General features: G+C 34.1%; 3 protein-coding genes across 3 annotated transcripts; 1 reads left to right on the forward strand and 2 right to left on the reverse strand.

Annotated features, from left to right (window-relative positions):
• Positions 1 to 2,622: 2,622 nt before the first annotated feature.
• LOC129303073 (proteasome subunit beta type-6) lies at positions 2,623 to 7,904 on the reverse strand. The gene is made up of 8 exons (XM_054942086.1): positions 7,646 to 7,904; positions 7,175 to 7,251; positions 6,486 to 6,541; positions 6,043 to 6,115; positions 5,199 to 5,310; positions 4,619 to 4,692; positions 3,359 to 3,433; positions 2,623 to 2,955 (listed from the first exon to the last, which is right to left on the reverse strand). Exons 1-8 carry the CDS (start codon positions 7,887 to 7,889, stop codon positions 2,824 to 2,826), a joined length of 843 nt encoding a protein of 280 aa, XP_054798061.1. The 5' UTR covers positions 7,890 to 7,904; the 3' UTR covers positions 2,623 to 2,823.
• A 1,573-nt stretch (positions 7,905 to 9,477) lies between these two features.
• On the reverse strand, positions 9,478 to 12,602 carry LOC129303074 (gamma-glutamylcyclotransferase 2-2-like). The gene is made up of 9 exons (XM_054942088.1): positions 12,291 to 12,602; positions 11,488 to 11,623; positions 11,327 to 11,403; positions 11,183 to 11,239; positions 10,951 to 11,007; positions 10,802 to 10,842; positions 10,610 to 10,678; positions 10,448 to 10,527; positions 9,478 to 10,300 (listed from the first exon to the last, which is right to left on the reverse strand). The coding sequence occupies exons 2-9, from the start codon at positions 11,594 to 11,596 to the stop codon at positions 10,161 to 10,163; spliced, it is 630 nt and encodes a 209-aa protein (XP_054798063.1). The 5' UTR covers positions 11,597 to 11,623; positions 12,291 to 12,602; the 3' UTR covers positions 9,478 to 10,160.
• A 4,298-nt stretch (positions 12,603 to 16,900) lies between these two features.
• Positions 16,901 to 19,853, forward strand: LOC129303374 (trihelix transcription factor ASR3-like). Its single transcript, XM_054942661.1, has 2 exons — positions 16,901 to 17,638; positions 19,034 to 19,853. The coding sequence occupies exons 1-2, from the start codon at positions 17,164 to 17,166 to the stop codon at positions 19,597 to 19,599; spliced, it is 1,041 nt and encodes a 346-aa protein (XP_054798636.1). The 5' UTR covers positions 16,901 to 17,163; the 3' UTR covers positions 19,600 to 19,853.
• The last annotated feature ends 1,627 nt before the right edge of the window (positions 19,854 to 21,480 follow it).

Genomic DNA, 21,480 nt, shown 5'->3' on the forward strand with positions numbered 1-21,480 from the left:
AAATATTAATTAGTTCTTTAATTTTTATATTATTTTATACTAAAATACTATATATCTGAATGCATTACTATATTTATTTCTTAAAAAATAAAAATAAAAATATTTTCATATTTTTACTAGTTATAATCAATAAAATATCTCAAAATAATATTTAAAATATATGTTAATATTGATTTTTATATTTTAATTTTTAAGACCCAATTATTTTTTTTAAAAAAAAATTTTGAGTCCTATACATCATTTGAGTATACAAAAAATATATTTTTTTTTATTTTTATAAAATAAGATAATTAATTTTAAAGTAAAAATTAAATGAAAAATAATTTTAATAATAAAATTCGTGCACGTATGATTTCTCGACTCTACTATTAGATAAACATAATAAATATAGTAATATTCTTGGATGATTATTTAGGTATTGTCCACGCAAGACTTGGTTAAAAATTAAGAATAAATTAAAATAAATATCCCTCATATGCAAGAATTAAAAAATATAAAAAGTTAAAGAAAAATAATTAAAAAATAATATTTTACTCATAATTAAATAGTTTTATTTTATATAATACAATGATTACTATTTTTCTTATATTTTTAAAAACTAAAAGCAAAGTTTATTCAAAAGTTATTAAAAACTTTAAACTAATCGAGGAAATAATTTTAAATTAGTGGTATAACCGTGGTTAAATTGAGATTAACTTAATCATCATTAAAATAATTTAATTTAATTAAAATATATAAAATATATATATATTACCATAATAAGAACAGTATTTAAACAATAAGACATTAATTTATAAGTAAACAAAACATTCATGAATAAATTACATGTAATACAACAAAAAAGTAATTGAGTTACTTAAGTATAAAGTTGATAAGTTATCATTTTTTCTTTCATTCTTTTAAAGTTAAAATAATATTTTATACTCAACAGAATTATTAAAGAATTAAAATTGATTCAAAAAATGAAGGAAAAATATTTTTAAAAAATTTTGAATATTCAAGCCAATATGAATAAGCTCGAAGTTGTTAACATCAAGTTTAGCTATATGAATTTTTTAAATAAAGTAAGATACTTTAAATCCAATCTGACTAAACCTGACCCACTTGAGTTATCAGCTCTACTTACTCCATCCTTGTCTCGCGAGACCAAACGTTTGGCAAATTCTACAAGTAGAAGTTAGGAGTGTTCAGTTTGGAGCCATCCCGACTGGCCCGGTATCGTCCTGATCATATCGGGATGAGTCTTGTCCCGACCCGAAAATAATCGGGACGAGACACAGGATTACCATCGGGACGTCCCGTCCCGTCCTGAATATTATATATATATATATATTATTTTTTATTTTAAATATATTAATTATATTAATATAATTTATACTTATATTAATTATATCAATTATAATTTTAATACTTGTAATTTTTATTTAAAACTAAAGTTTTTTTATATTGATAATTTTAATGGTATGGAGTAAACATGACGATATCTTTCTTTATAATATATTAATTATATTAATATAATTTACTCTTATATTTATCTATTTAATAACTTTTATTTATAACATATTTCTTGCTTATTTTTAGAAGAGTAATTAGCTTAGTACATCTTTATTAAAGTAGAAGAACAATGATTTGATGTTGTATTTGACTTGCATGTTGTTGCTAATCTTATAGCATAAAGATCACTTATATTTGTTATTATAATATGTAGTTGTGATTAATATAATTCAATAACTAATTTTAAATTATTGTTATTTATGTGCTTGTGTTGTTTTAATTTTAAACTTAATAAATTATATAATTTAAAATTTTAATGAATATTATTACCCAAATCTTTTTTTGATATTATTTTATTTATCGAAACGACGAGACGTCCCGATCTTATTCCAATCCCGTCCCGACTCTTAACGAGACGAGACGACTTTCGAAACGGGACAGGACACGGGACCAAAATTCAATCTTGATCTTTATTTCGGGATGGAACACGGGACGAAGGTGTCCTAGTCCCATCCCGTCCCATGTACACCCCTAGTAGAAGTGATGTTTTCAAAGTTGAAGTGGATTTTTTTTTTTTTGCTAAACTAAAAGTATATGATTCCATTTTATCTAATGGAAGCAGTGAATGTGGAGGGGTTACTTGGGATGCATATAGTAATTGGATCAATGGCTTTAGCAAGAAAGTTATTAATGTCCCATCAGTAATCCCGGAACTCCTTGCAATTGTTAATGGCCTGAATCTGTGTTGGGCGATTTGCCAAGTGTGGATATTTGTTGTGACACTATCGAATACATTGTCTGTTATCAAAGGTTGGGAGGAGCCCTGCCCATTTAAATATATTGTTGATGACACTCATCTTTCGTATCATAGGAATTTGGAGTTCAACTATTCTCCAACAATTATGCTGATCTTTTAGCTAAAATGTCACATAGCTTAGATGTTAATTCCTGAACCTTTAATCACCCCCACCTCTGGTGCAAGAGGCGGAGGATGATGAAAGAAACTAACTAGGTAATACCCCTCATGTAAACTGAGTTATGAATGCATTTTTCAGTCCAAAAAAAAACATAACTGCTCTCACATTACTCTCTGATTAAAATGGGGGGAAAAAAAAGAAACTCAGTATGTGAATGTACAGAATTCTTCACAAGTAATATTATTTGTTTAAGAACTAATAATCCTTTTATCTAAATTGTGCATCCGAAAAGAAAAAATTACGTCACGATAATATAAAAGCACATTGCAAAGTACACATTCAGGCTCAGTAAAGCGGTTGCAAGGAGCCTAAAAAAACTCAGCACGGCATAGCAGGTTGCGTAAGAAAGGGCCTACATGTTCATGGGCTCAGGACTAGGAGAGCTAAGAATGTCCAACAGAGAATTCTGTGGCTCCAGCTCCTCATGCCACAGAGGAAGTTTGTCCCCTGGGTAAAAGTTCCTAGTCACTCCTTCCGAATTTATCTACAGAAAAAAACATGGATAACGATTCCGAGGTTTCAGAGTGTAGCAAAGCTGAAAGTAATCATAAAACGAAAGGATCTTAGATATAACTATTTTATATTTTTACTATCGCATTGTTCACTTAAAATATAACAAAATGTGAGTAATACAAGTCACAGAAAATCAAAAAAATAAATCACCCAACGTCTTATCAGAGTCTTTGTTTTATATTGATAAGCATATAACTTCTGAGATGGAAAATAATAATAAGTGAATATCACTTATATATGAAAACTTCACAACAGTTTATGTTATTTATTATCGGAAAATCAAATAATAATCATTCGGATAAAGGGACCTGCTAAGAGTTGCATGTGGCATTTTTCATCACCAAATAAAAAAGAAGAGGGAAGAAAATACTAACAATCACAGTGCGTATAACACCACCACTTGCACCATCACGTGCGATAGCCAGTGAAACTGCTTTTCTTACTAATTCCTGTCATTAGAACACAAAGATAGCCATTGGCAATAAAACTACAGACATAATCACCAAAAACAAAAGAATTAAATTGTGCGAGTTCCCAAATCATAAATGACAAGATGACTAACTTAATAATGACTCCGAAATCCTTTCTAATTGTCATATTTGGCTCTTAGCTTTACAGTGTGGTTTTGGTCTCTGATCTGGGTCGAGTTATAAATTCATTGAAGAAAGTTTCACAACTTCAATTTTCATTATTAAAACAGGTTTAGCGTTTTCCTAGTAAGTGACAGCAATTGCCCTATATCATCATGCATCCATGACATCTTAATGCTAAAGTATTCTTTCTTTTCCGCTTCTCTTCTTGCCTACATCTTTGCAGTTACAGGGGAGATAAATGACCACACACCGCTCAGTCAACTATCTGGTGCTCGTTGATGGACTTTTGGCCAAGCATTTTCATGAATACGCAGCAATTTGGGGCAAGAAAGCAACAAGATATTGCCCTGTTTGGGTCATTAATTTTCATTCGTACATTGCAGCTACGATGTGTTCTTAAAGGACTAATATTGCCATTTGGTGACATCGCAAAGTCCACATTGAAGACCACGCTCATGATGTCGAACCAACAATAGAACCCCAGACAAGAATGTACATTTTCCTAAGCTCCTGTGCTCTCCTACCCTCAAATAGGTTGTACCTCTACAAGAGCATGAATATCTGTTTGTCTGCTTCCTAGGCATGAAGATATTGGCCCTTTAATCTTTATAAATCTCCATAAATAAGAATGACAAGGTAAAAAGCATGGCTAAGGAATGATGGTCAAGTGTCTCATTGTCCCAGTTAATCTCCAATCCATGGCCTAAATCCATGGTCGTTCCCTTCTCTAAAACTCCAAGGATGAAGGGAATAAGAGAGAGAAGGAAAATAAAAGGACAAAAGCAAGGAAGAATATTCGAATATTAGGATCCTACACAGACACAAAGAAATGCCAGATATGTAATTTCCATCATTTAGGTTGATGGATCCAATAGATTAATAAAAGAGAGGAGGTTTGAACCAAGGTGGGTCATAATTGAACCAAATAAAACTTTTGGGGCAAAATCAATAATTGGCTCAAACTTTAGGAACCAAGACATTATTTCAGCTTATTCATTAATTTAGTTTTAGGCAGGCACTGGCAAGAACCAACACCCATACCTCTGCTTCATCCCTGGTCATCCCTTCTTTCCATGCTTGGTCAAAAAACCCATACAAGTAACTTGAGCCAGAACCTGTCAAACACATCATATAAACCACAGCTGGATTAAAAATATTCTAAGCATCCAACCAAAAATCAATACTTGACATGGAAAAGGAATTAAAGGAAGATGTATACAATATGAAAAACGCCACACACAAAAATATCATACACAATTGTGAACAAGGATGTTTCAACTTGATATATATATATATATAAGACATGCAAAACGATAGATTCAAACATTCAAAAGGCAAGAATTTCAAAACCAACAATCTCTGCCAGAAAAGTCCATCACACGAGTGTGATCAGCAATACATAAAATACACTTCAGTAAGGGATCATACTATCAGAATTTTCATATTATGAACTACAATTGAAATAGCTTCAACTATCATGAACTAAACAAGTAACTATACCATTTCAAATGATGATAATGAATCAAGGTATAACAGGTGCCATGTGTGTAACTGCATAAGCACATGCATGCACAGATAGTGATGATAATTGCATTCAATCACAATGCTAATGCTAAACTACCTCCAATAGCAAAAGGTTGCTGTACTATCGTTCCCCCCAAAGGAATTCCATAAATTTGTCCCCCTTCATATTTGTCCCATCCACCAACAATTAAGCCAGTCTCTAAAAAGTTCTGTCAATGAAAATAGATTTTCAGTAAAACCTGATGGATAAAACAGCTTATGGATTCAAGATGCTATATGAAGGTAAGAACTTCATCAATGTAACGTAAAGTTGTTTCAATACTATAAATACGTTTCCAACTCATCTAGGTGCCCCAAATCCTTATTGCTTAGGCAGTTATGCTATAGTTAATCGGCACTTACAGATAAATACTGCAAAAAGATAACAGCTATCGTCAAGTGCATTGTTTTCAAGAATTTCTCTATTACTTCATCCGAAACTTAACACATTGTCTGACATCACAATTTCTATCACAATGTCACAAGAAATGTAATAATCAGATTATTCATTATACTCAATAACATTATGAGGCAGCATTTATGACTGTAATAAACATCATTCTAAATATCAGGAAAGGCACTTGATCACGTGTTTTTCCCCATTGAATCATAAAACAGCATCCCACACACCTCAAGGAAAAACACGCTCGCATGCATGCAACAGCAGCAGCAACAACAGAAGGCCAGATGCCTTCTTGTAAGAAACATAAAATCTTTGAACAAAAATGAATGCAAGAGAGTCAAAATAATTCATTGGCAATATGAATATTGTATTGTAAATTTCTTATGAAGGAAGAAAAATTTTGATCCACTAATGGCAGCAATCAGCCAAGTCAAATCTTGCAAGAAACTCAGCAATATAGTTCCAAAAAATAATAATAATAAAAAACTTAAAATTGAACCTTGTTGTTATAAGATAGAAGGCGGACAAGGTTAGCTGCCACTTTGACAGTAGCAGGTTGTCCAAGCTGTATTCTGTACAGAAAGGAAACTAGTGATGAGAAAACCTTGGCTAGACTTGAACAAAATTGAAATAAGCAAAGGTTCGGCAATCAATAAAAACAATAACATAAGAGTATATCAGTTTGAGGAACAATGCATAAAACATACGTTAAAAATAACAACACTAATAACAGCCTGAGACTCCAAGAGTGCAAGAGTAACGTTATCCAACTTTAAAGGAAACATTTCATGCAACAAGAAACTCAAACAGGCCATAGAGGAAAGGAGCCTCCAAAGCAGCTAACTTAAATAATGTTTGTTAATCCATATAACCCAGGAAGCCAAGACTTTATTTCAAATTTCACAATATTCTATTAGTATAATAGGAGTTAGGGCCACTGACGTGTGTTGGTGAAGGAAGTAGCGGACATAATCAGACACTATCTGCGAATCTGCAGCCTGAAAAAATATATATACATATATATATAAATATATAAATCATTCTTCAAGAATGAAGAACCAGAATCATAATTAGAAATTAGAACGAAAAGAATGAGAGAAGATAACACTGGATCACTCAATTCCATATCTTCCCCCAGATGTTAACATCTATAAACTTAAGGTCCTGGGGCAAAGCATAAAAAGTAGAAACAGATTGTATAGAATAATGAGGATCTAAGACATTATTAACAATCTTGAATTACCAAAATCACAGTCATCCACCAACATATCAATTTTATCAAAGCCTTGCCTAGGTAAAACTGGTTAATCATAGTGCTAAACCCTCAAAATGTTTAAATCGCATCTGCTTGATAAGAATCATATGGTTGTTCAATAATAATATGACGAGCGCATAGCTTTTGTAAACAACCATATAATTCCTGTCACCTTATTGTTAGAAAATATACACTTGTTGCGTCTTGTTCAGTGAATTTGATAGTAAGAATATATGAAACCGCATACAGTCCAGTCTTGATTGAACACAGCAAACCAAGTAGAATCCAAGAAGAAGGAGTAAATGAAGCAAAACGTAAATAACAAATCAACCAACAAAAATAAATAGTGAGAGAGGTGAAATAGGAAGAATGCTACCGATCCAGAGCGACAAACATAGACATTATCTGTCAGTTGTGTGATTTTGTCAGAAGCCCGATTAGCAACGTATACTCCTGCAGAAGGGGTGGTAAGAAATGGAAGGAACACTCAGCCCCAAAAATGACAAGTGAAGGAAAACTCATATTAAGAACAAAATTTTCAAGTGTTTATTAAAAAAGAAATGGGGAAAAAAAATTCCCCTGATTAGCTTCTATATCGCAATCGATGGAAAAAGGCCCGACAGGGGCAAAGGGAGAACGTATCGCTGCAAACATCAGGCAGAAAAAAGCGCAAAATTCATGACAAGTTAAGGATACTATGAACATGAATTTGAATTTATAGCTGGGCAACCCCAGATTCTCAGACAAGCCATCATATCAACCCCAAACTCAACTAATTTGCTTACCGCTACTGCAACTAAAAAATAGAATATGAAGATTTAAAAAAAAATGCAGTGCATGAGCGTACCGGTGCTGGTTCGGGAGTCAGCGCCGAGAACAACGCCACCATTGTAAGTGACACCGACGATTGTCGTCCCCATGGAATGAGGGGCGTTGAAATCTAGGCTGTGATCCATGCTTAGCCCCAGAGCAACAGACGAAGAAGAAGAATAAGAGGTTAAACCGCGCGAAGCCCTAACACCAAGACTGAGATCGAGACGCCACTCTCCAGAAACGATGATAACAGCAAAAGGAGCAAAACAAAACCCCATTCATTGTCATAGGGCCTTAACTTGCTGTCCAAGTTTAGGGCAAAAAGAAAAAGAAAAAGACTTTTCCTTCTAAATAATTAAATAGATGGATAGATTGAGGGCTTGATTATTTAATTTTTAAAAATAAAAAAATTATTTAGATAAGTATTTTTTATTTAATTTTTAAGTTATTTTGTTTTATTTTTAAAATTTTTAAAATATATTATATTTGATTATTTAATTTTTTTTTTACTATCATCAACTACTTATAACCATTATTATGAATCTATTTTTTTAATTTTAAAATTATTTTTAAATTAACATAACTAAATGGATTTCATTTTATTTTATTTTAAAAAATAATTTTAAAAATTATATTATAAGACATTTTTTAAAAATAAAAAATAGAGATAGAAACAAAACATGTCTTCACTTTGACCACGTTGTCTGTTTTTCTGTACTTTTAATAACATTGAGTTGGAAGTAATCTGGAATTGATGGGTCTGATTATTAAGAATTTAATTTATAACTAACAAAAGGAAATGGAGAGGTGATTTTAGTGAGTTTAATTATAAAAAAATAAATTTTATTAAACACTCTCTACTGCTATAACACTCTCTAATCTTCTTAAAAACAAGAGCTGATGGTTACTTGAATGAGATGTGCTGTCCAGTTTCAATGGTAAGACATTTTTTTAAGCCAAACTTAGTTTAAAATATGAGACATTTACAAAATTATTTTATCTAGATTTACTCTTATATTAATTAATATGGGCATCAAAAATATGATCTAATTAAATATTTGTCTCTCATCATAATAAAATGGTTATAGATAAAAAAAAAGGAAAAACATTTTTTCATAAAAAAAAATTTACTTTTACTTTTGGGTAAAAAATAATTGAAAATATCAACTTAGATGGAGTAATATGATAACAAATTCTCAAAAATCTTTACTCGTTGTTGCTTCACCCGTTTCGTACTGAAGCATTTTTATCACGCGTACCTCCACAAAAAATAGTTAACTGGCTGAGCTAATTTTATCATTATTTAATACCAATTTTTAATATTTATTTCAATGATCATGTTTAAAACAAGTAATTTTAACATAATCCCAAGAGCATTTTTTTTTTTTTAATCAATACATGCTTTGCTTGTGCGTGTCAAGGAAAAAAGGTACTAATGATATAGTTTGATATAAATTTAAAAAAAAATACAATCTTTAATTCCTATAATTTTATCGAGTTTTACTTTTAATTTTTATAATTTTTTTCAATATTTTTAATTTTTAGAGAGACTAAAGCTATTGAAAAGATAAAAACTATAAAAATCTATAAAATAAAAGTCACTCAATTTTTTTTAAACTATAAAAATTAAAAATATTAAAAAAACTATAAGACTAAAAATAAAACCTTATGAAACTATACGGATTAAAAATTAATTTCCTTAAATTTTATTGCATATATTAATTATACACAGATTAATAAAAATCATCTATTGGATGTTAAATCAGTCGTAAAACCATTTGTAAAACATGAATTGACACATTAGTCTTATTACTGTTGATACAATATTCGGTGTGCTAACTGTCAACTTTGCGGGGCAACTGAAAATTAGTCTTGCAGGAATTGCGAGTCTCAAGTCACTTCATATCACACAATGATGTGATGAGATAAGCAGGGTGGCAGCAAGCGTTATGCGAAACCCCATCTAGTATTTCTATCGCTGTAGAATGATACATACCACCATAATCTCACAGTTTTGACGTCATAGTTATAAATAGATAGAAACAGAACATCTTCGACTAATTACACCCACCACCAGAAGGTGGGTTAGCCTGACCTAAACCACTAAACGGACCTAAGCAACATGTCAAGGGAATGGCCGCAAGTAGGATAAGCTAACGAACCTAATCAAGGAAACAAGGAGCAGTTAAGTTTTGTATTTGATTGTATTCGGTGCTATAGTATAAGCTATTTAACCAATAGAACCCCCCCCTCTTAATTTTTTTGCAAGGTTCTAGAATCTAATATGCCTTTAGGCTCCAATACCACGTTGGGTTTAGTATGTGATTATGCTTGGAGCTATTCAATATAGCTAAATAGTTCGAGTTAGTTGGTTAGACTTCGGCTAGTTGAGGATGGAGTAGAACTGGAACTGCTCTACATTGTAAAAGAGAGAGGCTTGGTAGAAGAAAATAGAGTGGTTAGTGGCTCTGCGATGTGAAGAGTTAAACTAGGAAATGAATCAGCAATCACGAGGAGTCGAGGGCAATGGGTTCTGGAAGTGCGTGCAGTCAAAGGGCAGGTATAGGATCGTGAGGGTATGGGAGTAGTCCTGGCCCACCCAACTTGTCCTTGGCTACTACATGGTCCATATCTTCAATTACCTTCCTCACTTCATTTGCAAGTTCTATGACCATGTCATCCTCATGACCTGCATATCAAGATTCCCAAAACTCATCAAATAGGCATATAGACCAACAAAAGGCTTATAATTTTATATGCAAATTATGTTCCCCCTTTTGCATGCAGACAGAGGGTTATTACTGCAAGCACTAGAACAGAGATGAGAAAAACTCACCAATATCATACATGGCCTTTTCTAGAAGGAAAATATAGTCCCTGTTGTTTCCGCAAGGGCCACAAGCAGTTGCTATTTGCCTGAATGATCTCCAGATATTAGATAAACCAGAAAGAAAAGGATACCCTTTGCACATAAACGGCGGAAACTACTGCAATATACCTAGCCATGTCACCCAGTGGGGCAGATCCCAGGTAGTATTGGTTTGATTTGTCTGGTGTGGATGTGAATCTGGATTATAGAAATGAGTCTGTCAGTAAATTCGCATTCGGAACAGACCAATGGCGTGAGATTTTAACTGGGTCCAGTTGAAGATAAAGAAATAAAACTGAGAGGCAATGCTAAATAACTTACACCATCGCTCCAGTTAAAGCGGGGTGCAGTGTATCAGTTTCCTATAAAAGATCACAAATTAGTACCAGTTCTAATTTCTAAATCTAAATAATAATAATAATAATAATGTAGTTAAGAATTCATGATTGCTAAATTATTGAAAACCTCACCTTGTAGAAATCTACAAGAGTCTTCTGATCATATTCGCATTCCCTTTGCTCCAAATACTGCATCAAACAGCAGAATGTGAGAGAGGGGGGATGATGTTATGAGAATAAATAACTGAATCAATTCATTAAAAAATGCTGACATTATCGTAATGCCTACAACCACATTTATTTCATGCGAGAAGATGAACAACCAAGAGTTCATTCTGGAGATTGCATCAATGAAAACAAATACCTGCATTGCCAATTTTTCCCCTTCAGGGCCTCCGCGAACACAATAAGCAGCACCCCACTGTAATGAGATCAAAGAGCTCATAAAAAGGGTGGGGGGGGGGACAAAAGCCACTCTTAACCGTAGAGTAATATAATAGATCCTTACGCAACGAGCCCCTTCTTTCTCTTCCAATGCGCAAATCCTTGCAGGGTTTTTAGGTGTACCTCGGTGATCAATGCATGCTGCAGCAAGTAAATGACATGTCTAAGCAATGGTAAAAGCTGAATAAGATTATCATGACATGATAAATACCTTGAGAGCCTTACCTAGATCAAAGACACGTCTGTAGCCCTTTATGAAGCCAATGATTTTCTCATCATATTCAAATCCTGGGTTCCACACAAGTGAACCATAGCCAAAAACCCAAAACACCATGGCTGTAAACTTCTGAGGAAGAATCCACTGTCAAAGAAACACAACTCACCAGCATGAATGAAGATAAATTTTATGCAGATGATAAGTACATTTGATCTTTCACGGGAACTGATTTAATTTAAAAGTAATTTGAATAAAAAGAAAATTTGCACTTCAGCATAAAAAGTCCCGACTCCACTCAAGCAGCGTTCAAACGCAAAATACAGACTTTCTACAACCCCGAATTCAGCTTCCAATTTCCACGGCACTTCAATCGAACTCCTTCCCTCGGCCACCAAGAGTAAAGGCATGTGAAGCAGTAATGTATACGACAAAACAAAACGCAAAGCAAATTGGTACTGTTCACAATAGCGCCTAAGCTAAAAAATTCATAGTCAAATAGGCTGACCGCACGAAAAGGGAAGGGAATGACTTGAGGTAAAGCATTAATTTTATATAAGCATTATAGGGGAAAACTCAACTAGTTGCTCAATCAGGTATTAGCTATTTTCCCTGACATGTTCACGCATAAAAATGGGGATTATTCCCCACATTTTTGCCGTCTTCTTCCTGCCCGTTAAGCGTTACAAAAATAGAATGAATAACCACCATTGCGTGCCTCCTTAGATACTGAATAACGCGATGCAGAAACAAACGGAAAACGAAGATGCAACATTTTAAAATAAAATTAAAAAAAAAAACAGCGGATTCTTACCGGAAGAAAGAAAGTGCTAGAACAATCTCCGTTGGATCTAAAAGACTGGACGAGAGGTCGTGATGGCGAAAAAGAGAGAAACAATGAGCGGAATGCTAATCAATTAGGGTTTAGCTTGCAAGATTGGGTTGTGATTGTTTCCCTCTTCCCCTCTCTCTCCCCCCTTTGGATCGGTTGTTGCACGGACAGGTGATGAGGTGAGGCATTGGAGGGAGAGGGCTTTCGATTTAGTAGTGCGCCAAACGTGCCATGATTCATGCGACCTGCATGCCTTGCCTTGCTATATTGCATGTCACATCTAATGAAATCTAATACTATGTTTGCCCCCCAAAAAAAAAATCAGATCTAATAATCAATTAATCAATGATGTAATCATCCAACAGTTACTTCCTTCGGCACTTTTTATAAATCTTTGGCAAGTTTTTGGTGCTTTGTACAAGTTATTTTTTTCTTAATTTCTGTAAGCTTTGTCTACAATTGTAAAACTACCCTCCCTCAAATTCTAAAAAAAAAATTATAATATTCTAATTTAAAAAAAAACTTTTCCCACATAATAAATCACTCTTTTTAAAATGTAGGGACAAAATTAAGAAGTAACTTATTTTTAAAATAATTTTACTATTCTAATTAACTCATTTTAATTTTAGAAAGTTAATCAAAAGTAACTTAAAAAAAAGGATCAGATAGATATAACCGAGTGTCATCTTAATAATTAATGATAATTAATTCAAATTCAGAATTGATAGCCAATTAGACTCTCTTTTTTTTTTTTTTTGGGTGGGTGTCTGGGTGGCATGTTGGAGAGAATTCGAGACTAATTATACTATGCATGATAGGGAGAATGCATACTAATTATCTTACATTGATGATTTCCTATTCCTCCACGTTATTAGAAAATAGACAGATCTAGTGGTGCTGGCTTTGTATGATTCCTTTTTTTTTTTTTTGGCCCCCGGGGGAAATTGAATAATTGTGGAAATGCTAGCATTGAAGAAGGATGGACGGAGAGAATAGGATCGAGAATCATTGAGCCTGGACACAAAGAAAGAAGTGATGTGGACTTGTCGCGTGCGCTTCAATGTGGTGGCCACAGCCCGGGAGTGCATAAAGTCGGGAAAAAAAAACAAGAAGGAAGAAATTGATTTTGATTCATTGAACCTGGACATAAGAGTTATATTACACTCGCGCTTGTCCAGGAGAATTGGAGCTTGGAGTTCAGGAATACTAGAACAGTGCAACAATGGTCAAGTTTCTTGGAGGGAATCGAATCAAGGTATGAAAACGTGGAGAACATATGCTTTGCAGCAATGGAGAAAAGGAACAGACAAGGAGAATCAAGTTCCAGATAAGTTGGAATTCTTTCTTCCTTGGTTGAGAACACTTTGAGGTGACGGGCTGAGATAAGGAAGGTCCGAGACCAAGTATAGGAGGAGATGGGAATCGCCTCTTCGGCCAACTTCATGGGAGTTGATCGCTGTTCACAGCGGTCGAAGCTGAGAGTTGCAAGAAAGTTGGGGTCAGTTGCCAGCGCCCAGAGCACAAGAAGATTTCCCTGACAGTGATTCCTTGCACATGTTTGTTTGAGCATCTCAAAAATAATAGGTAAAATCATCTTCTCTAATGAAGATGTTGCTGCTAGAGATATTACCTTTATGTGCATCCAACACATAATTTGTAGCCACCGCTTCTAAAAGAAATTTGACCACATGTCCTCTTGAGGTCAAATACCCTATTTAATACGTGGCGTTAGATGTTAAGAATTGAAATTAAAATAGAGTAGTCCTATCTTTAACATATTTAGTATGAATCATTTACTAAATCTTAGGATTACTTAGATCCATTTATATAAAAATACTCAAACCCACTATCTCCTTAGTATTACAAAATTAATCATAAGATTGAAATTTTAATGATTAAAATACCCTCTTCAAAAAAAATACCTAGATCGCTTGTGCTCCTCCTTTGTCAACCTCAACCTTGCAAATGTTGCAACAAGTTTGCCTACATGTAACTTCGACACTTACACAGGAGGAGGAGGTCATTGAGATTGTTTCAACAAATGTGAAGGAGCAAAAATCAAAGAGAGACGCAGAGCATCAACGAAGAAGGAGATAGAAGAAGAAGAAAGATCGGAGTCAAAGACGTCGTCGACTTCTCTAGATCTACTGCATTCAAACTTGAAACTAAACAAAGTTTTAGAATTGGGTTCAGGTTGTTGAAGATGCTTTGCTTTGACTTCTCTATATTTGCGACATTCCAACCCACTTTTGCATTCTCTGCATTTCAAGCATTCAAACTAAAACTAAAGTTGCGCTGCCATGGTGATTCGTCCTGAGCTAGGTCACATTTTTTTTAAGTGTAAGGGATATTATAGTCTCATTTATGTTTAATTGTAAAATAAAATAGAAATAAGTATTTACTAAAAGTATTACTCTATACCAAATATAATTATAAAATTTTGTCCTCACTCCCACCCCCACTACCAATGCTAGCACCAATACCAATCCTAATTTCTTTAAATTGAAGCCTACATAACAAATAGAGCCATAGATCACAAGCCAAGTGGTTTCATCAAGAAGTGAGCTGGGTTGGACTTGATCACATTGATGGACTTGTAAATACAAATGGTACTACTTATAATGGAGTCATTTGCAATAATCAAGGTAACCAGGTTAAAAGTTTCTCAAATGATTGCTATTGAATTTTATGAATTCTTAAAGGCTTGAAACTTTAATGGAATAACAAGTTTGCTAAAATTAACATTTTCTTATATTCACTTAAAGGCTAAAGCCATGTCACTCATTTAACATAACTTCTTTAATAACCATTCTCTTCATGATATTACTAACAGTATTTTGTTATGAAAGGACCGAACAATTATATTTAACTATACATTTAAAAAAAACAATTAATTATGTTCATTCACTTGCTCGCCACATTACTCGCATCAACTTTGACACAAGAACTTTAGAAGTTCTAGGGCCTGCATGCAAATCCTTTTGAATTTTAATATGAATAGATGTATTTTCTTACATGATTTTCCATGACTTTATATTAAAATAAATAATAATAATCGCCACATTTGCCGCGTTTATATAGAACTCAATTTGGGTACATGTGTTGTTTTCCGCCCCCCGCCCCCCTGGGGATTATATAAAGCAAGCAAGTGCTCGTGGGATAAGGGCGGAGCCAAACCTATAACTTACCGCTACCAATTAAGAGTGCGTGTCGTGCTACTGGCCTTTGAGTACATTATCCATCTATTAGTCCGTTGGGAACTTTTAGTTTTAGTTAGCGTTTTTTTTTTTTTTTTTGTGCATGTGTATTCTTGCACTGTAGCCAATATTGTTTAAGGCATGGTGCACATTAAACGCAAATACTTTTTTTTAGCAAAAATTTAAATCTTGGGAACTTTTCATTAATTATGAAATTTTATTAACCCAGTAAGCATAAATTATCTTAATTTGTTCATGATAAAATTGAGCAAATGAGATGGCACAGCACAACTACATCCTAAGAAGAACAAGAGAGTGGATGAAACTATCATTAACCGAAAAAGGATTAATTATGCTTACATTTTCATTGGAAGGATCCACACACATATGAATTCATTTATATCTAAACCAAATCTCTTATCTAGATTTATAAAAAAAATTGAATGTGGAAAATGTTTTATTATAACTTTTTTTATAATTTTTAATTCTTTAAAAACTATAATTATTTGAAACTTTAATTGCACAAGCGTCTCATTTTCTTCACATTTTTATTATTGATACCTTCATCACCCTTGCCTCTCATCTTGTCTCTTGTTCGTCCTCGTCTCCTTCTCATTGGAAAATAGAGGCACTCGTCATTCTTAATTTTTTGTTCCCATTTCAAACATTAGCTCGTTTCTATTCTCCCTTTAATTTTTTCACAATACACAAGCAAAAATAATTTAAGGGAGGATTGCAACAAAATACCTTTCAAAATAATTAATTACAAATAAGAATTGACAACAAATCATTATTAAAAAAAAACAAGTCTTTAATATCATTTTAATAACAAACAATTTCATATTGATTTTTTGTACATGAATAACTTTTTTTTGAAGGTCCATGTGATTCTCCCAAAATTTAAATACATAAATTTAAAATTTAAATTTAAATCCATCAATACACTGTTTAGTTGCCTAAGATTTCATTCATTGTTCGAGGTTTCAAGCGTATGACTATTTTTTATAAATTAATTTACCTATTAATCCCATTATATTGGTCTTATTACAGGAAGATTTCAACTAGTCACACCAAAACAAACAAAAAAAAAAAATCAGTTCCGTGGTCAAAACTTTCTTAAAGAACTTTAAGGCTTCAAGACATAGGTCATAGGAGTGGGTTATTAAAGAAAATGTAGAAATAAAAATACCCAAGAAAGTATCATAACGCCCATAACACCTGGTACATTATCAGCGTCAAACTCCTCTTTTTCAATTAACTTAATAAAGTTTAAAACAAGGATACAATGAGTAAATAAAATATCCAAATCATGTATTTATATCATTTAAAAAACCAAAATACGTCGTTTTACAGTTGCGAAAAATCTAACTTATGCCGTTTTACTGTTTTCCCCATAGTCGTTGGGCTGGTTGTATGCTTCGCGTTTGGGAAAGGCCTCCCCGGATCTGTAAAAGGGAGAAAAGCGGGAGGGAAAGGTTTTGCTTTTTGCCCTTTTCAGTTCTTCGTATGCGCAAAGGGGAGCAAAACTTGTTGTTTTTTACTCTTTTCCGTGCTAATTCAACTTCGCCATCGTTACGAGGATTTTTTATTCGATCGAAATATGTGAAGCTATTTTATCATTCGGTCTGAGCTAGAAATAGGAACAAATTGCGGTGAGGATGAATGAGGAGAAAAATGCATGTGAATCCCTTTCTGGTTCTCGATGCACACGATCTCGGGCAGCTCCAGATTGGACCTTAACGGAATCACTCATACTTGTCAACGAGATCGCTGCCGTCGAAGCGGATTGTTCGAGAGCCTTGTCCTCTTATCAGCAATGGAAAATGATAGCTGAAAATTGTGCCGTTTTGGATGTTGGGCGGGGTTTGAATCAGTGCCGGACGAAGTGGAATTCCTTGCTTTCTGAGTATAACACGATCAAGGCCTGGGAGTCAAAGTCGCCTCGCAAGTCGTACTTGTCTTTAGAAGGCGAGAGGGCTAAGAAATTTGGGTTGCCTGAGAATTTTGACTGTGAATTGTTTAAGGCAATTGATGATCTTGTCAAAGCAAGAGATGAACGTTCGGGGGCTGACCCAGAAAGTGATCCAGAAGCAGAGTCCGAGGAGATTGATGACGATGTGACCAAAGAAATTGGTACGCTTCATCCATCTTGGACTAAGATCATTGTTGTTGAATTTCTGAGTTTCTTAGTCAAGTTCTTATTGCTTAATTGTCAGTCTTTGTATGTTGTTTTAGTAATGTTCATCAAAAGTAAAATCACCATGCATCAGATGGGCTTGTAATATCAATGACCCGTGCTCATTCAGTGCACAAAAGCTTGCATGTCAAAACACTCTTTTACTTAAGCCACGAAGCAATTATGGTCATAAAAAAGAACTTTTCATGCGGCATACTTGCTAAGATGTAATCCTTTTGCATTATAACCCTATAACAACTATGAAGAGAGCTTTCAAATTCTGGTTTACTTGAACACCTTGATTTCTCGAATGTGAATGACTACATGGTGTAAATGGTCAAACTCGAAATTCCATTTTTAATTATATTTTGAATGACTAAATTTAGTCTTGCTCCCTCAGGTCATTTGCAGGAAAAATTTTGCGCACAGATTTCTTTCTTTGCAGTAAAATCTTATTGACCTTAATGCCAGAAAAAAAAGGTCGAAAAACTGGCATTCCTTCTCTCATATGGTTTCTAGATCTAATAGGTGTGCTTCAATTTGTTAGGAAAGAATTGCGCGCGTATGGAACTTAATAGTCCATCCAACTAACAACATTTGCATGTTAAAAAGGATCATTTGATAAACAACTGCAGCTGATATGTGATAAGTTTAATTCTTGTTTCACAGTAGTCATTACTGATCGTTTTCACTTCTGTCATTTGTAAAGATTTTCCTAACGTGTTTTTATTTGACAAATGTGGAAAGAGTTATTGATGTAATTAATTGTGTCTTGTGGTGCTTGTTTTAACAAACAGTGGTATATGTATGTTGGACACCTTCATTATCATGTATGCCGGCTGATGAACTGATCTTACTCTTTATTTGAAGAGCGAGCATTGAAATAACGAACATCTGTTGCCAACCTTATGTGTAGTTTCCTACTTTGGCTGGTGCAGCAAGGCATGGTAGGATCCTTAGTTATTTAATTTTTCCTCTGTAGCTGTAGAGCCTGGCAAAGCGTTGAGGGCTTAGATCCGGCTTGTAACTAGTGCCAAAACATCTTAAACCTAGTTATATGAATCTGATCAACCTGGGATATGCTACACTAGGCTACCTTATACGTATTTAAAAGCTCAGTTGATTGGGTTGTGCACATAAGCTGTTGCAAAAGATAATTTAGGCGTCATGAAAACCTACTATTAGAGTATGGATACATACGTGGTGAGGTAGTTTGTCTTAATTGAGTAAATTAATGAAACCAAGTATTAGTAAGTCGTCTTGTACCCAGTTGGATTCTTACCACTTACGTGTAGTAGTCTCATTATGGTTAGAAGTCAACATTGATGAGCTTTTATGAATTTGATAATTAGGGTCCAAAAGAAAAAGGCGATGGTTTAAATCCAAGAGGCATGCAGAAAAGCTTAAGAATTGCCTTTCTGGGGAATCTTTAGAACTCTCAAACCGAAGGCCTCAAGGAGGCCGTGTTAAAGAAAGGCCTGAGAAAAGCCAGGAGCCCCAGAAAAATGATGTAGAAGAAGATTATTTGAAAGACTCGATAGGAGAGAAAGCTAATTTGAAATGTACACAAGAAAAACCTTCAAAGGTTGGCTTGGAAATGTCAGTGAAGAGCCGTGCCAAAGGAAAGCTTCAAGAAGCCCAAGTTAAGGAAAGGCCAAGCAAGACCTGTATGACATCCGAAACAATTGGCAGTGAAGAAAATAATGAAGTGTTGTTGGCTCTGAAATTGCAAGAGTTGGCAGAACAAGTACAAGCCATTAGTACTGAAACAGCAGACTGTCGGACAGGTTGCTCGCAGAATGTTGAGGCCTATCGAACTGAATTTTCAAGACGTAAGGGAGACAAGCTCATAGCAAGCCTCGGAGATTTTGCAGACACCCTTGAGCAACTATGCAATCTTATCCAAGAATGTAAATAAATATCACAGTTTGCTCTTTTAATTGTTCTATCTTCTTGTTATGTTTGTGAGTGGACGTTCTTCTATGGCATAGCCATATGCTTTGATTTAGTCTGATGAATCGATTTTACGCGTGAAAAAGATTCGCCAACCCTCTATCACGTATGCCAGTGGTGAATTGAAAGATTTTTGGATTTTCACAAAATGTTTATCCCGATATATAAACCTTGAGAAGTCAGACTGGAATAAGACTAGTTTGACTCATTTTTGCTCTCTGTATTTTTGCATTTTCTTTTTTAGCAATTCTTTCTCATTGTCTATATAATCCATTAATTATACCTTTTTAAATGAACCATTAGTTACCAAATCTCTCTCTCACGCTTTCATATTCCTGACTTATATCTGGGAGTGAAGACACTGGGGGAGAGACAGTGATGACAGAGGAGAAGTTTGCTCCAGAAGTTTTTACTCTAAGGAGAAAATAATAACTGACGATTAAATAATAGGACCCACATCAGAAAGGGCATTTAGGGAAAAATAATGTAGATGACCCACATAAGATAGGGCTATTAAGGGAAAAACACTGTAGATGAATGATATAGCAGTAAAAGCTTGATGGACTTTATAATATGTAAGATTGTTTGTTTTCTCAAATAAAACATATTACTATGTCAAGTGAGGGGAAAGAATGGGTTAAGTGGCAATTTAGACGTTGAACTTATAGGCCTAACGATAATTTAAATCCTGAGTTGTATTTGATACATTTTAAACATTGAATAATTAAAGTTGGGACAATCTAATTGCTGCCATCAATTTGAAATAAGTGTCTATATGTTGGGTTAGGAATTCTCTCCCTCTCTCCCTACTTCTTTGGCCTCTCCTCTCTAGATGGAATATTTCCACACACATCTCTCCTCAATTATATAATGAATTCATGTATAGTGCCATTCTCCACCTCCTCCTCTCTCTCTCTTAGCCTGACATGGTATAAAGGGGACATCTTAGTAAGAAATGTAATATTTGAGTGAGTGATTGCAAAAATGGAGCAAGCTTGCATAGATAGAAGAAGAAGAAGAAGCAAGGTTACTGGGAAGGATGAATATAAGGATAAAAGAAGGAGAAGAAGCAAGATTATTAGAAAGGATGAAGATGGGGAAGTTGAAGACGCAGCAAAATGTTGTCCTGCTCATTTATTTGTGATACGGACTTGTGATTTGGAAATGTTAGAATGGTGGACAAGTTAAGAGTTAAGAGCGATAAGCTACATGCAAAGGATATCCTGCTCAGCAGAGGATGCCTTCTCCTATAAAAATCCTTACTTAAACACAACTAATTTTCATAAACCAAGATAGTTGAGGGGTATAACTCCAAAAGGATTACCAATTTTATACAATGATAAATGTAGGAATCCTAATTTTTCATAATCTAAATGCTTAATTGTGCACAAATTAGAGTTTAAAGTATATGCGAAAGTATGAGATTTAAAACAAGTCAATGTATTTGCAAAATAATGGAAAATAGCAAAAATAGTGCAACAGAGACTGATGCGTCGCGGCTTATGTTACATGCGCTGCAGTACGTTATTTTTTGTGCCATGCATCATGGTACATTGCATGATATTTGACAGCATAGAGCTGTCATGTGACAACTTTTAGGACGTACTTCTGATGCATCTCATTCCTCTATCTAACATCTGATTGGGGTGATCTAAGGATTTATAAAGAGCTTTTTTCTAATTCTAACTAATGGCATAAGTTTCATAATCAAATAATTTTCCCATTAAAAGCTAAACACCCTTTACAAAGCTAGAGCTAGTAATATAGACCAACCTACAACTCGCAGGTTAGCCTGTTTGGGTTATGTGGTGTGAATTGGCATAACCTACATATTGACGAGTTGTGT

The sequence above is a fragment of the Prosopis cineraria genome, unplaced genomic scaffold (genome assembly GCF_029017545.1).
Source record: "Prosopis cineraria cultivar Desert tree isolate PC_DT_omini unplaced genomic scaffold, ASM2901754v1 PC2, whole genome shotgun sequence".
Taxonomy (NCBI): Eukaryota; Viridiplantae; Streptophyta; class Magnoliopsida; order Fabales; family Fabaceae; genus Prosopis; species Prosopis cineraria.